The 14,854-nt window shown below is 38.0% G+C and overlaps 1 protein-coding gene across 1 annotated transcript in view; it reads left to right on the forward strand.

The window, feature by feature from the left end:
• The window catches only part of ADAMTS19 (ADAM metallopeptidase with thrombospondin type 1 motif 19), a 250,726-nt gene that overhangs the window by 219,682 nt on the left and 16,190 nt on the right, over window positions 1-14,854 (forward strand). Inside the window, exons 20-21 of the mRNA XM_028103681.2 lie at window positions 566-770; window positions 10,022-10,174. Of these exons, the coding sequence (XP_027959482.1) occupies window positions 566-770; window positions 10,022-10,174 (358 nt within the window). The remainder of the gene's footprint in view (window positions 1-565; window positions 771-10,021; window positions 10,175-14,854) is intronic.

Raw genomic sequence — 14,854 nt, forward strand, 5'->3', positions numbered from 1 at the left:
GGTTGATGTACTAACGATTGCTTCCCCCAGATAAGAGGGTATCCTCAGTGACAGGGCTCTGTTACCTTGCTCATATCTGTGTTTGTCTCCTGGTGAGATCATCTACAGCCTCATTTCAGTTGCTGACTCTACAACCTTGTGACCCTTGGTAAGTTGCTAAATCTCCCCTTACCTTGGTTTCCCTTTCTGTAAAAGGCTGTGATAGTTGTAGCACCTAACACATGGAGTTAATTGTGAAGATTTAAAACACAAAGAATAGGAATAACTCATGTATGTTAGCAGTTGTATACGTTTTGGGTATCTCAGTGTGGCCAATGTGATAGGTAGTAACAGGCAAAGCATGTAGCAAGGCGTGGACGGAATCTCAGTCTTTGAGATTCTAAGACAGACATTAGAAATACAGAGAACTCAAAATGATAGAAAGGACAGGTGTTTTAGACAAAACTATATTTAAAAAAAGGGTAAAAGTCACTGTGCAACAATTCTTAACTCCAGACATGTTGTCAAAACACACAACGAATTGATATCTTTTAATTGATTTCAGTGGCTCTTGCTTTACTTTTAGATGGATGATGACAGAATGGACCCCCTGTTCACGAACTTGTGGAAAAGGGATGCAGAGCAGACAAGTGGCTTGTACCCAACAACTGAGCAACGGGACTCTGACCAGAGCCCGGGAGAGGGACTGCGCTGGGCCCAAGCCTGCCTCTGCCCAGCGCTGCGAGGGTCAGGACTGCATGACCGTGTGGGAGGCAGGAGTGTGGTCTGAGGTACGCTGCACACCCCCACCCCTTCCCATGCCCTTGCTCTCCTCTGACTCTCAGCTTGTGTGAAGTCATGAGCTGTCGCATTCAGAATCTCTGTGCACAGCAGAGTCAATACCATCTCTTCATTTTTCTGATAATAAAAGAAATATACGGGGTGCCTGGGTGACTCAGTTGGTGAAGCGTCTGCCTTCAGCTCAGGTCATGATCCCAGGGTCCTGGGATTGAGTCCCGCATCAGGCTCCCTGCTCAGCAAGGAGTCTGCTTCTCCCTCCCTCTGAGCTCTCTCTCACTTTCTCAAATAAATAAATCAGATCTTGGGACGCCTGAGTGGCTCAGTTGGTTAAGCGACTGCCTTCGGCTCAGGTCATGATCCTGGAGTCCCGGGATCGAGTCCCGCATCGGGCTCCCTGCACAGCGGGGAGTCTGCTTCTCCCTCTGACCCTCCCCCCTCTCATGTGCTCTCTCTCTCTCTTTCATTTTCTCTCTCAAAATAAATAAATAAAATCTTTAAAAAAATAAAAAAATCAGATCTTTAAAAAAATAAATAAAAATAAATAAAAGGAATATACTCATTACATACAATTTTGCAAACAGGAAAATAGTTATTTACACTTCATCCAGTCAATATTGTAATATAAGAACATACTATATGTACATTTTAGAATGCTACTTTTTCATTTATATACCATGAGTATACCCTTTAGTAGGCATTAATGTTAATACACATTCGACTCACCCATCTATTTAAAAGGGAAAGGAGAAAGTACATTAACATTTAACAATCATCTCCTGTAAGCAAGGACTCTGTTTTTATTATTTCTTGTTTAGGATATTGTTTATATTTAGTCACCAATCCAAGAAGGTTAATAGTTTCATCATTTTATAATAGAGCTCAGGGAAGTTCAACAGTTTACCCAAAATCCTATGTAAGTGGGAGATCTGGGATTTGAACCCAGTGCTATCACACTCACTGCACCACACACCCATTAGCATGTTGTGTGCTGAGTACAGGTGTGTTCCATGCCCAGCGGTATGCTTTCTTTTCTGTTATCATGATGTATATCTGTGCATCATAATCAACACCAGTCATTACTTAGATTTTCTAGCTGCTCTGAAGCATTTTAGGTGAGCAGGTGGCCCCATGCACATACACCCCACACACACACACTCACACTTATACACCCACACATGTGGGCAGACACATGCACACCCAGAGCAAACTCATTCATATGCTTAATCTCAGACTATTAGCGTATAAAACTGACAAGTGGAAAATGCTAGATTACAATGAGTAGCCAATCTTTTGAAAATAAGGATAAAGTAGCTTAGATAATAAGGTTTGGGAATATTCTTCAATTAACCCAACCCCTCTCCCCACCTCAAAGTACATTAGCAAGTAGCATGACTTTCTTTATTTTTTTTAACTTTTAATATTTCTTTCTTTTTTTTCCTTTTTTTTATTTTATTATGTTATGTTAATCACCATACATTACATCAATAGTTTTTGATGTAGTGTTCCATGATTCACTGTTTGCGTATAACACCCAGTGCTCCATGCAGAATGTGCCCTCTTTAATACCCATCACCAGGCTAACCCATCCCCCCACCCCCCTCCCCTCTAGAACCCTCAGTTTGTTTCTCAGAGTCCATAGTCTCTTATGGTTTATCTCCCTGTCCAATTTCCCCCCACTTCATTTTTCCCTTCCTGCTATCTTCTTCCTTTTTTTTTTAACATATAATGTATTATTTGTTTCAGAGGTACAGGTCTGTGATTCAACAGTCTTACACAATTCACAGCACGCATCATAGCACATGTCTATGTGTCTATCACCCAGCCACCCCATCCCTCCCACCCCCACCGCTCCAGCAACCCTCAGTTTGTTTCCTGAGATTAAGAATTCCTCATATCGGGGACCTGGGTGGCTCAGTTGGTTAAGGGACTGCCTTCGGCTCAGGTCATGATCCTGGAGTGCCAGGACCGAGTCCCACACCGGGCTCCCTGCTCAGCAGGGAGTCTACTTCTCCCTATGACCCTCCTCCTTCTCATGCTCTCTATCATTCTCTGTCTCTCTCAATAAATAAATAAAAATCTTTTAAAAAAAGAATTCCTCGTATCAGTGAGGTCATATGATACATGTCTTTCACTGATTGACTTATTTTGCTCAGCATAATACCCTCCAGTTCCATCCACGTCATTGCAAATGGCAAGATTTCATTCCTTTTCATGGCTGCATAATATTCCAGTGTGTGTGTGTGTGTGTGTGTGTGTGTATGTGTGTGTGTGTGTGTGTGTGTACCACATCTTCTTTATCCATTCATCTGTAGATGGACATCTTGGCTCTTTCCATAGTTTGGCTATTGTGGACATCGCTGCTATAAACATTGGGGTGCACGTACCCCTTTGGATCCCTATATTTGTATCTTTGGGGTAAATACCCAGTACTGCAGTTGCTGGGTCCTATGGTAGCTCTATTTTCAACTTTTTGAGGAACCTCCATACTGTTTTCCAGCGTGGCTGCCCCAGCTTGCATTCCCACCAACAATGTAGGAGAGTGCCCCTTTCACCGCATCCCCGCCAACATCTGTCATTTCCCGACTTGTTAATATAACCATTCTGACTGGTGTGAGGTGGTATCTCATTGAGGTTTTGATTTGGATTTCCCTGATGCCGAGCAATGTTGAGCACTTTTTCATGTGTCTGTTGGCCATTTAGATACCATCTTTGGAAAAATGTCTGTTCATGTCTTCTGCCCATTTCTTGATTGGATCATTTGTTCTCTGGGTGTTGAGTTTGATAAGTTCTTTATAGATTTTGGATACTAGCCCTTTATCTAATATGTGATTTGCAAATATCTTCTCCCATTCTGTCGGTTGTCTTTTGGTTTTGTTGATTGTTTGCTTTGCTATGTAAAAGCTTTTTATCTTGATGAAGTCCCAATAGTTCATTTTTGCCCTTGCTTCCCTTGCCTTTGGCGATGTTTCTAGGAAGAAGTTGCTGCGGCTGAGGTCAAAGAGGTTGCTGCCTGTGTTCTCCTTTAGGATTTTGATGGACTCCTGTCTCACATTTAGGTCTTTCATCCATTTTGAGTCTATTTTTGTGTGTGGTGTAAGGAAATGGTCCAGTTTCATTCTTCTGCATGTGGCTGTCCAATTTTCCCAACACCATTTGTTGAAGAGACTGTCTTTTTTTCCACTGGACATTCTTTCCTGCTTTCTTGAAGATTAGTTGACCATAGAGTTGAGGGTCCATTTCTGGGCTCTCTATTCTGTTCCATTGATCTATGTGTCTGTTTTTGTGCTAGCACCATACTGTCTTAATGATTACAGCTTTGTAATAGAGCTTGAAGTCTGGAATTGTGATGCCACCAGCTTTGCTTTCCTTTTTCAACATTCCTCTGGCTATTCGGGGTCTTTTCTGGTTCCATACAAATTTTAGCATTATTTGTTCCATTTCTTTGGAAAAAGTTGATGGTATTTTGATAGGGATTGCATTGAATGTGTAGATTGCTCTAGGTAGTATCAACATCTTCACAATATTTGTTCTTCCAATCCATGAGCATGGAACGTTTTTCCATTTCTTTGTGCCTTCCTCAGTTTCTTTCATGAGTATTCTATAGTTTTCTCAGTACCGATCCTTTGCCTCTTTGGTTAGATTTATTCCTAGGTATCTTATGGTTTTGGGTGCAGTTGCAAATGGGATCAACTCCTTAATTTCTCTTTCTTCTGTCTTGTTGTTGGTGTATAGGAATGCCACTGATTTCTGTGCACTGATTTTATATCCTGCCACTTTACTGAATTCCTGTATGAGTTCTAGCAGTTTTGGGGTGGAGTCTTTTGGGTTTTCCACAAAAAGTATTATATCATCTGCAAAGAGTGAGAGTTTGACTTCTTCTTTGCCAATTTGGATGCCTTTTATTTCTTTTTGTTGTCTGACTGCTGTGACTAGGACTTCCAATATTATGTTGAATAGCAGTGGTGATAGTGGACATCCCTGATGTCTTCCTGACCTTAGGGGGAAAGCTCTCAGTTTTTCCCCATTGAGAATGATATTCTCTGTGGGTTTTTCATAGATGGTTTTTATGATATTGAAGTATGTACCCTCTATCCCTATACTCTGAAGAGTTTTGATCAAGAAAGGATGCTGTACTTTGTCAAATGCTTTTTCTGCATCTATTGAGAGGACCATATGGTTCTTGTTCTTTCTTTTATTAATGTATTGTATCACATTGATTGATTTGTGGATGTTGAACCAACCTTGCAACCCAGGGATAAATCCCACTTGGTGATGGTGAATAATCCTTTTCATGTACTGTTGGATTCTACTGGCTAATATTTTGGTGAGAATTTCTGCATCCATGTTCATCAAGGATATTGGTCTGTAATTCTCCTTTTTGACGGAGTCTTTGTCTGGTTTTGGGATCAAGGTAATGCTGGCCTCATCAAACAAGTTTGGAAGTTTTCCTTCCATTTCTATTTTTTGGAACAGTTTCAGGAGAATAGGTATTAATTCTTCTTGAAATGTCTGATACAATTCCCCTGGGAAGCCATCTGGCCCTGGCTTTTGTTTGTTGGGAGATTTTTGATGACTGCTTCAATATCTTTAGTGGTTATAGGTCTGTTCAGGTTTTCTATTTCTTCCTGGTTCAGTTTTGGTAATTGATCCATCTTTAGGAATGTATCCATTTCTTCCAGATTATCTGATTTGCTGGCATAGAGTTGCTCATAATATGTTCTTATAATTGTTTGTATTTCTCTGGTGTTGGTTGTGATCTCTCCTCTTTCATTCATGATTTTGTTGATTTGGGTCATTTCTCTTTTCTTTTTGATAAGTCTGGCCAAAGGTTTATCAATCTTGTTAACTCTTTCAAAGAACCAGCTTCTAGTTACATTGATCTGTTCTACTGTTCTTTTGGTTTCTAGTTCATTGATTTCTGCTCTGATCTTGATTATTTCTCTTCTCCTGCTGGGTTTAGGCTTTATTTGCTGTTCTTTCTCCAGCTTCTTTAGGTGTAGGGTTAGGTTGTGTATTTGAGACCTTCTTGTTTCTTGAGAAAGTCTTGTATTGCTATATACTTTCCTCTTAGGACTGCCGTTGCTTCATCCCAAAGCTTTTGAACAGTTGTGTTTTCATTGTCATTGGTTGACCCATTCATTCTTCAGTAGGATGTTCTTTAGCCTCCATGTATTTGAGTTCTTTCCAACTTTTCTCTTGTGATTGAGTTCTAGTTTCAAAGCATTGTGGTCTGAAAATATGCAGGGAATGATCCCAATCTTTTGGTACCAGTTGAGACCTGATTTGTGACCTAGGATGTGATCTATTTGGAGAATGTTCCATGGACACCAGAGAAGAATGTGTATTCTGTTGCTTTGGGATGGAATGTGTGGATATATCTGTGAAGTCCATTTGGTCCAGTGTGTCATTTAAAGTCTTTATTTCCTTGTTGATCTTTTGTTTGGATGATCTGTCCATTTCAGTAGGGGGGTGTTAAAGTCCCCCCCACTAAAGTTATTGATGTCTTTCTTTGCTTTTGTTATTAATTGGCTTATATAATTGGCTGCTCCCATGTTAGGGGCATAGATATTTACAATTTTAGATCTTCTTGTTGGATAGACCCTTTAAATAGGATATAGTGTCCTTCCTCATCTCTTATTATAGTCTTTGGTTTAAAATCTAATTTGTCTGATATAAGGATTGCCACCCCAGCTTTCTTTTGGTGTCCATTAGCATGGTAAATGGTTTTCCACCCCCTCACTTTCAATCTGGAGGTGTCTTTGGGTCTAAAATGAGTCTCTTGCAGACAGCATATCGATGGGTCTTGTTTTTTTACCCAATCTGATACTCCGTGTCTTTTGATTGGGGCATTTAGCCCATTTTCATTCAGGGTAACTATTGAAAGATATGAATTTAGTGCCATTGTATTGCCTGTAAGGTGACTGTTACTGTATATTGTCTGTGTTCCTTTCTGGTCTATGTTGCTTTTAGGCTCTCTCTTTGCTTAGAGGACCCCTTTCAGTATTTCTTGTAGGGCTGGTTTCGTGTTTGCAAATTCCTTTATTTTTTGTTTGTCCTGGAAGCTTTTTATCTCTCCTTCTGTTTTCAATGACAGCCTCACTGGATATAGTATTCTTGGCTGCATATTTTACTCATTTAGTGCTCTGAATTTATCATGCCAGTCCTTTCTGGCCTGCCAGATCTCTGTGGATAGGTCTCTTGCCAATCTAATGTTTCTACCATTGTAGGTTACATATCTCTTCTCCCAAGCTGCTTTCAGGATTTTCTCTGTCTCTGAGACTCGTAAGTTTTACTATTAGATGTCGGGGTGTTGACCTATTTTTATGGATTTTGAGGGGGGTTCTCTGTGCCTCCTGGATTTTGATGCCTGTTTCCTTCCCCAAATTAGGGAAGTTCTCTGCTATAATTTTGCTCCAATATACCTCTGCCCCTCTCTCTCTTTCTTCTTCTGGGATCCCAATTATTCTAATATTGTTTCATCTTATGGTATCACTTATCTCTCCAATTCTGCCCTCGTGATCCAGTAGTTGTTTATCTCTCTTTTTCTCAGCTTCTTTATTTTCCATCATTTGGTCTTCCATGTCACTAATTCTCTCTTCTGCCTCATTTATCCTAGCAGTTAGAGCCTCCATTTTTTAAAATTTTTTATTGTTATGTTAATCACCATATATTACATCATTAGTTCTTGATGTAGTGTTCCATGATTCATTGTTTGTGCATAACACCCAGTGCTCCATGCAGAATGTGCCCTCTTTAATACCCATCACCAGGCTAACCCATCCCCTACCCTCCTCCCCTCTAGAACCCTGTTTTTCAGAGTCCATTGTCTCTCATGGTTCGTCTCCCCTTCCTACTTACTCCCCTTCATTCTTGCCCTCCTGCTATCTTCTTCTTTTTCTTTTTTCTTAACATATGTTGCATTATTTGTTTCAGAAGTACAGATCTGTGATTCATCAGTCTTACACAATTCATAGCGCTCACCATAGCACATACCCTCCCCAATGTCTATCACCCAGCCACCCCATCCCTCCCACCCCCGACCACTCCAGCAACCCTCAGTTTGTTTCCTGAGATGAAGAATTCCTCATATCAGTGAGGTCATATGATACATGTCTTTCTCTGATTGACTTATTTCACTCAACACCCTCCAGTTCCGTCCACGTCGTTGCAAATGGCAAGATCTCATTCCTTTTGATGGCTGCATAATATTCCATTGTGTATATATACCACATCTTCTTTATCCATTCATCTGTCGATGGACATCTTGTAGAGCCTCCATTTTTTATTGCACCTCATTAATAGCCTTTTTGATTTTGACTTTGTTAGATTTTAGTTCTGTTATTTCTCCAGAAGGGGTTTCTCTAGTATCTTCCATGCTTTTTTCAAGCCCAGCCAGTATCTTTAAAATCATCATTCTGAACTCTAGTTCCAACATCTTACTAATATCCGTATTGATTAGGTCCCTGGCAGTCGGTACTCCCTCTTGTTCTTTTTTTTTGAGGTGATTTTTTCCATCTTGTCCTTTTGTCCAGAGGGGAATAGATGAATGAGAGAACAAAATGCTAAGAGGGTAACAATGACCCCAGAAAATTATACACTAAACAAATCAGAAGAGACCTTCCAGAAAGTGGTCGCTTTTCTGTTCAGAGAGTTGCTACTATTCTTTTCTTCAATCTCCTGTTGAGTTCATAGGTGTTCAGAATGGTTTGATCCCAATCTATCTGAATTGCTGGGACCAGACGAAATTTAGGTCTCCTACTCCTCCACCATCTTGCTTCTCCGCAAGTAGCATGACTTTCTGTTGGCTTCCTTTTCTGGGTTATACCTTGCTGTTTAACAGATTCTTCCTCATTGGTAAAGTATACTTTTGACAATGAATGTAGGATCTAATTTTACATCACTATCAATCAGTTGGATCTGGAGAGAAGATTCACATGAGCGAAGGAACATGCCCCACCTTCAGCCTAACCATAACATTTTTGCAAACTCTTTAGGAGGAAATAGGTCAGAAATATTCTATACAGATTTTTGGCACCAGCTGGGAGCAATAATATGTCTCAATGCAGTCTACCAATTAAGAAATCTCTCTCTTGTTTTTATTTAATTTAAAAATTGATTTTAGGGATCAGGGTTAGTTCCAGTTGCAAAAAAAAATAAAAAGATAAATATTAAAATGCCTAGTTACACATGTAGTCCACTTTAAAGTCCAACATGTTCAAACATAAGCCAATGAGACAATCACTCATTTGTGCAAAATTTATCATATTTAAAATATCATTACTTCCATGCTCAGATTTTCAGGAACACAACTGTTGGAGTCCACATGGTTATTTGTATGCTATATCACTGTTAAATGTATACCTGCAAATCTTGCTTTGGACTTTTTTCAGACACAATTACTCATTGAATGTTCAAGTTTTGCCATATCTTTCATGCCTTCCCTTCTCTCTGTCCTCTCCCTTCTCCCACCCAATGCCATTTTGGTCCCTGTGCCCAGATAGCCAATGAGGTGTATCTTTGTAAAACTGAGAAGCTTTATACATATTCCATAAATGAAAATGAGATGCTAAGTTGCACCTAGAAAAATAGGTGTAATATACATATGTGCTTTATGTGTTATGTCACCATCTTAAATCAGGCATCAATTAGTTATGAAATGAACTAAACTATTTTTGAACTGAATTATATTTGCAATGCATATAGCCATTTAGAATGATGATTTCCAGGGGTATACAATTATGAAATGAAATATTTTCTTTTTGCTAAGATTTTCTCTGTTTTCTCTTTAAGAGAAGTCTGTGAGAAATAACACTCTAAAAACATTTTCATTTTTCACAAGCATTTCTTGGGGCTAAAACAGACTAAATCTTAGCAAAAATAAATTTTTGAATTTTCTTACATAACTGTATATAAATATGTGATGTCAATCAAGTTTAGTATTTTACATTTTGATCACCGTATATTATTTGCCTTTCATCAACAATCCTATGTTATATTTCTCTGTGTAATAATGGTTCTGTGTTCCTGAAACTCATTTACTTCCAACACTGTGTGCTAAGCTTCATCTGGCTCCTGGTATTGGGATGTAAGAGGTGTTTTCCTTCTCTTTATTCTTTACCATGGTCTTTATGTGAGTGATAGGCTTATGAGAGATGATTAGAAATACTACTTAATGTAATTTAACCATTGGTCTATATCTCCTAATCCCCAACCTCATCCAGACTCTGGTGTTATCTTCCAGTGTTCAGTCAAGTGTGGCAAAGGTGTACGTCATCGGACCGTGAGGTGTACTAACCCTAGAAAGAAATGCGTCCTCTCTACCAGACCCAGGGAGGCTGAGGACTGTGAGGATTACTCGAAATGCTACGTGTGGCGAATGGGAGACTGGTCTAAGGTGAGACTCATTCTGTACATTCTCAGTATTAGGGGATCTATAGAGGTATGGATCATGAGAGATGGAGTGTTATATTCCCAGGTTCACATCCTATCTGTCTGTCCATGATCATGAACTCTATAAAACCATTTTAAAGATCAAGTGAGATAAATGTAGTTTGACGCAAAGGAAGCTCTCAAACAATACTATTATTATTTTGTTGTGTGAATTTTTATTGATATCATTCTTTGTCAGAATATTTTTGCATTAAACTTATCTAATAAACAGAATACTATCAGATAAATACATTGAAAATATAACTAAGGGAGGTAGTAACAGCATCAAGCAGAGGCAATTTCCATCTTAATATGGAAAAGGCGTTCTTTTTCTCACCAATTTTGGGGTTGTGTATAGAAGAAATGGAAAGGAACGGCATTCTGGAAGTCCTTTGGTCAAATCAAGTAGACACGATTCATATGGCAGGTGAATGGTAAGTTTAATTTTGTGAAAATATTTAAATTTATGAATAAAGTAGAACCTCATATATAAGTGAGCCATAGAAAACAGCTCATCTATTCATTCATATAAAGTATTAATAAATCCTGTGTTTTAAGATAAAATTCTGATCATTTCTGGGTGAAAACAGCTCTCAAATACTAGTCTTCAAAAATGTAAGTATTAATCAAATAATCCCCTGTGCCTTGCCACATTCAGCTGTGGTATTATATACTTATTATCATGGAATCATAAAATATTAAGGCTTAGAAGAGACATAATAAATCCTCTCTTCTTTCCCTTTATTTTATATGTGAAAAAAACAAGTGGTAGCTGCTGGGGCATGGTAGGGAGTGTGGTGGCTTTTCATAAAGAATCCTAAAGGGCATTCTGGAAGAAATATTCTCAATGTGTAACACACTGTGGTTAGCCAGTTTGTGTAATGTTGCCCCAAAAGAAATTCCTGACACTGAAAATCTATTTTCTTGTGATTACTGATGTCTTTCCTCTCTAAAACTGTTTGCATATTAAAATCCCATGTTCTCATAACCTATACTCTTCTTTCAAAGATCTACAACATTTAAAGTTTACATTGGGACTCTTTAAAGGATGCATTTGTAAACAATGTAAATTGATTCCTCCCTACAGAATTAGGAAATATTCAACCCAATCCATGCAGCTTTGAACTGGTGAACCATAGAAGGAAAACTTCACACTTTAGAGGAAACAGCTTTTAGTGGAAAGAGAATTCCAAATTAACCACAATTTATTTTATTTTTAGGGTTAATGTTTTCCTAATTCTAAGAGAGGGAAATAAAGTGGGATGATAGGGGCAAGGCCATGTTTTGGAAGTCAAGACAGGAGGGGCATAGTTTGGACTTCCTCATTATACAGATGGACCAATTGGTCAAGCTATTGAATACCTTTGTATCTTTGCTTCCCTATGAGTGAAATAAGGAAGATAGATAACACCATAGTTTTCAAGCTATGTGTATATTAACTCTTTCTTCAGCACTGAACGCATAAAATAGGACAAGGGAATGAAAGTCCTAGTTGGAGGGGTATGGGAAAGATCACCAATTGCTCTCTTTTCATTGTAGCCACGCCACATTTGTTTATTTTGGCTAGTGAAATTTGAGGTGTTTTCCTTAAGTGTAACAGTTCTTTTTCAAAGAAAAAGTTTAAAAACCACTAGAATAGATGAGCTCTACTTTTCCAGCTTTATTAATTAATAGGGATATTTTAAGTGAGGGGCACCTAGATGGCTCAGTCGGTTGGGCGGCTGACTCTTGGTTTCGGCTCAGGTCAAGATCTCAGGGTGGTGAGGTCTTTAAAAAAAGGAAATATTTTAAGTGATAAGTGTTAATCTCCAGTTAACTATAAAAAAGAAAAATTGTAATTGCAAAAAACAGAAGATCCAGGTTTTGTTAAAATTTATGGCACAGAACTATAAGCTCCTTCATTGCTGCATGTGGAAATATGGCTGGGAAATCCTATTTGCGTGACACATACTATTGCTATTGATTAATAAATGTGCCTATTATGTGGCCTCTGGTTAAATCTTAGGCAAAATCAAAATTAACTGGGGAGATCATAAAAAACGTAACTTTTGGTTTTCCATGCTAAGCCTGAAAAACTATTTTTTCCAATTTACCAGAGTAACATGTGTGTCCCTTTTTAGGTATACTTAGACTGAATTACTTTAAGTTGGTTTTGTTGAGTTATTATATCGCTACCCAGCTTGAACATAGATAGCCTTTGCGGGTAAGGAAAGTAGATAGTTCTAATAACTATTCATCTTTGTTCTACGATGTTTTACCTTTGTCTTTTGGCCTGTTGATTTTTGTTTGCTTATTTAGAAGATTCAGTATGTTGCACTTTTTTCTTTCTATGGATATAAGTCTGCTCTTTTCCTTAAACCTGTTCCCTTGTTCTTTTTTATGACTGAAGTCTCAGCATAGCAGATGTAGACAGCATGCACAAATTAAAGCAAGTGGCTCCATGTGAATTTTATTGACTTCACCCCTTCGTTTTCACTTCTAACATATCATTTTCATGTTAAAATAAAAACCATCCCCCAATAATTACAGAGAAAAGGAATAATGCTGTGATTATTAAGTTTCAGTGATTAAAGTATTCATGGACAGAGGGAGCACACAGATTTCTTATTCTTATCAGCTGTGTCCCTGGCACAGAAATAGCAACAAGATGTGTGCAATTGTGGGTGGATTTCTGTGCTCCCCAGAGTTCAATTAATCTGTCAGTTTCACTCAGATTCTACTAGTATTTTTTAAACTATTGATAAACTGAAGTAGACTTAAAATGAAGCCTCAGATTGTCTTTAATCAGGGATATTCAGTGAGATATCCACAAAAATCTAGCTATGAAACCATGTTCTTCCCTCCATAATATGGGGGAATCACTAGAGAATCAGTTAAAAGACAAATATATCCTCAGCTTCTCCCACTGGCTAGAAGTCGTTAACCACTGTTGAGCCAACGGTGTATCAACTAAATGGAGGCTTCCTAAGAAAAAGGTTTGTTTATGCCTCAAACTCTGTTCACTGCATTCGTATCAGCCTATGTGATCTCCATCATTTATGTTTTGGTAGCTTTGTGTAAACAGTGGAGAAATTGCTCTCAGCTTGAGAGAGAAAAATATAAATCCAAGAATATTCAAAAGAGAAAAATCACTCATAAAAACATCACCTCTGATTTCTAAGTAGATATAATATAGCCTTTGTTGGACAGTGCTTATGTTTATTTCATTGAGACTAGAAAATTGGCAAAAAATGGGATACAAACAGTGTGGCTGCTTAGCTCTGGCTTGCATTAACTATTCACACAATTATATGCCACATTCTACTATATCTCGGATATAGATATGGCCTTGGGGTCTTTCTCGGGAGAACAGAACATGACCCATATGTTTCTGGGCTGTAAAACAATCCGTATTCACTCATTTAAGCCGTCCTTAGAATACTGACGTGAAAAATAACATACTCCCTTATGTTTAATGAAATGCCTTATTGTCTGCGAGAATTTGACCTTTCTGCCTTTATTTGAAGGTCTGCAGCTTCTTGTTTTCATTATTGGAGGCCTGTAGAGGAGCAAATAAAAAGTATTGTTTTATCTACCTGTTACACAAAATTTGGTCCTTCCTGAAGCTTTTATAGCATTAACTTTTTGTGCAGTATTAACAAGAGAACTCATTCAAGTGAATTTTAATGAGACACAAAACACCTTGGAATTATACATAATTATTCCTGGTTTGTCCTTAGATTCAATTCATACTCTATAATTTGAATTTAATTTATTCCTTCACAATTCTGGAAAATGAATAGTTTTGGCCACATCTCACATTATGACATGATAAATAGATTTTTGGACAAGAGATGATGAGTCTTTTGTGATGATATAATTCAAAATAATGCTGGAAGCACAATAAATCGTTTTGGATGATTTAATTGTACAAATAATATGGTCTTTTTTTAGAAGTGATAAATATAAAGCTTGCAGTATAATGAGTGATTTTTAACTTATCCTGTAAAAGGAAACCATAATTATATCCAGTATATTCAGTTGAAGAGGAATCTAAAAACTGAAATTATGAATAATCACAGAGGACCTTTCTTTCCACTGGAGGAAAGCTCAGTGAATCGTTGAAGGAAACTTAAAGAAAGAAATCCTGACCAATGCAATCAAGAATGTCCTAGACTAAATGACTAGATGACACCATGTTTTTAATCATGCACCTACAGAACCTAGTATTTTTGCATTAAGTCAAAAGAGACAAAAAGAACCAGAGCCAGAACTCCCAAAGGAGGGATTTCTTGTTGTCCCATAGCCGGGTGAGGCTTTAGGACTGTGGAATTCTGCATATCTGGACTGACCCTGTGCTGGCATACACACACTCCAATTAAAATCCACTTGCTGGAGGTTGCAGAATCCAGATGTATATCTTGCTGGTTTTTTACAAAAATAAACCAAGTGGATTTGTAACAGTGTAGTAGAGGGAAGTTTAACCCCTTGTTAGAGGATTTCCCATTCAAATTTAAAGAAATAATTAGCTGCAAATAACCAAATTAAATACCTTAATAGAATGTAAAAATAGAAAATGTTAAGTATCAGCTGACATCAGAGAATCAAAGGAATGAATAAAATGACAACTGCTATAATGGAGAGAATATATTATTAAATAGATACA

The sequence above is a fragment of the Eumetopias jubatus genome, unplaced genomic scaffold (genome assembly GCF_037043125.1).
Source record: "Eumetopias jubatus isolate StellerSeaLion01/CBP00866 unplaced genomic scaffold, mEumJub1_p1.0 scaffold_5, whole genome shotgun sequence".
Taxonomy (NCBI): domain Eukaryota; kingdom Metazoa; phylum Chordata; class Mammalia; order Carnivora; family Otariidae; genus Eumetopias; species Eumetopias jubatus.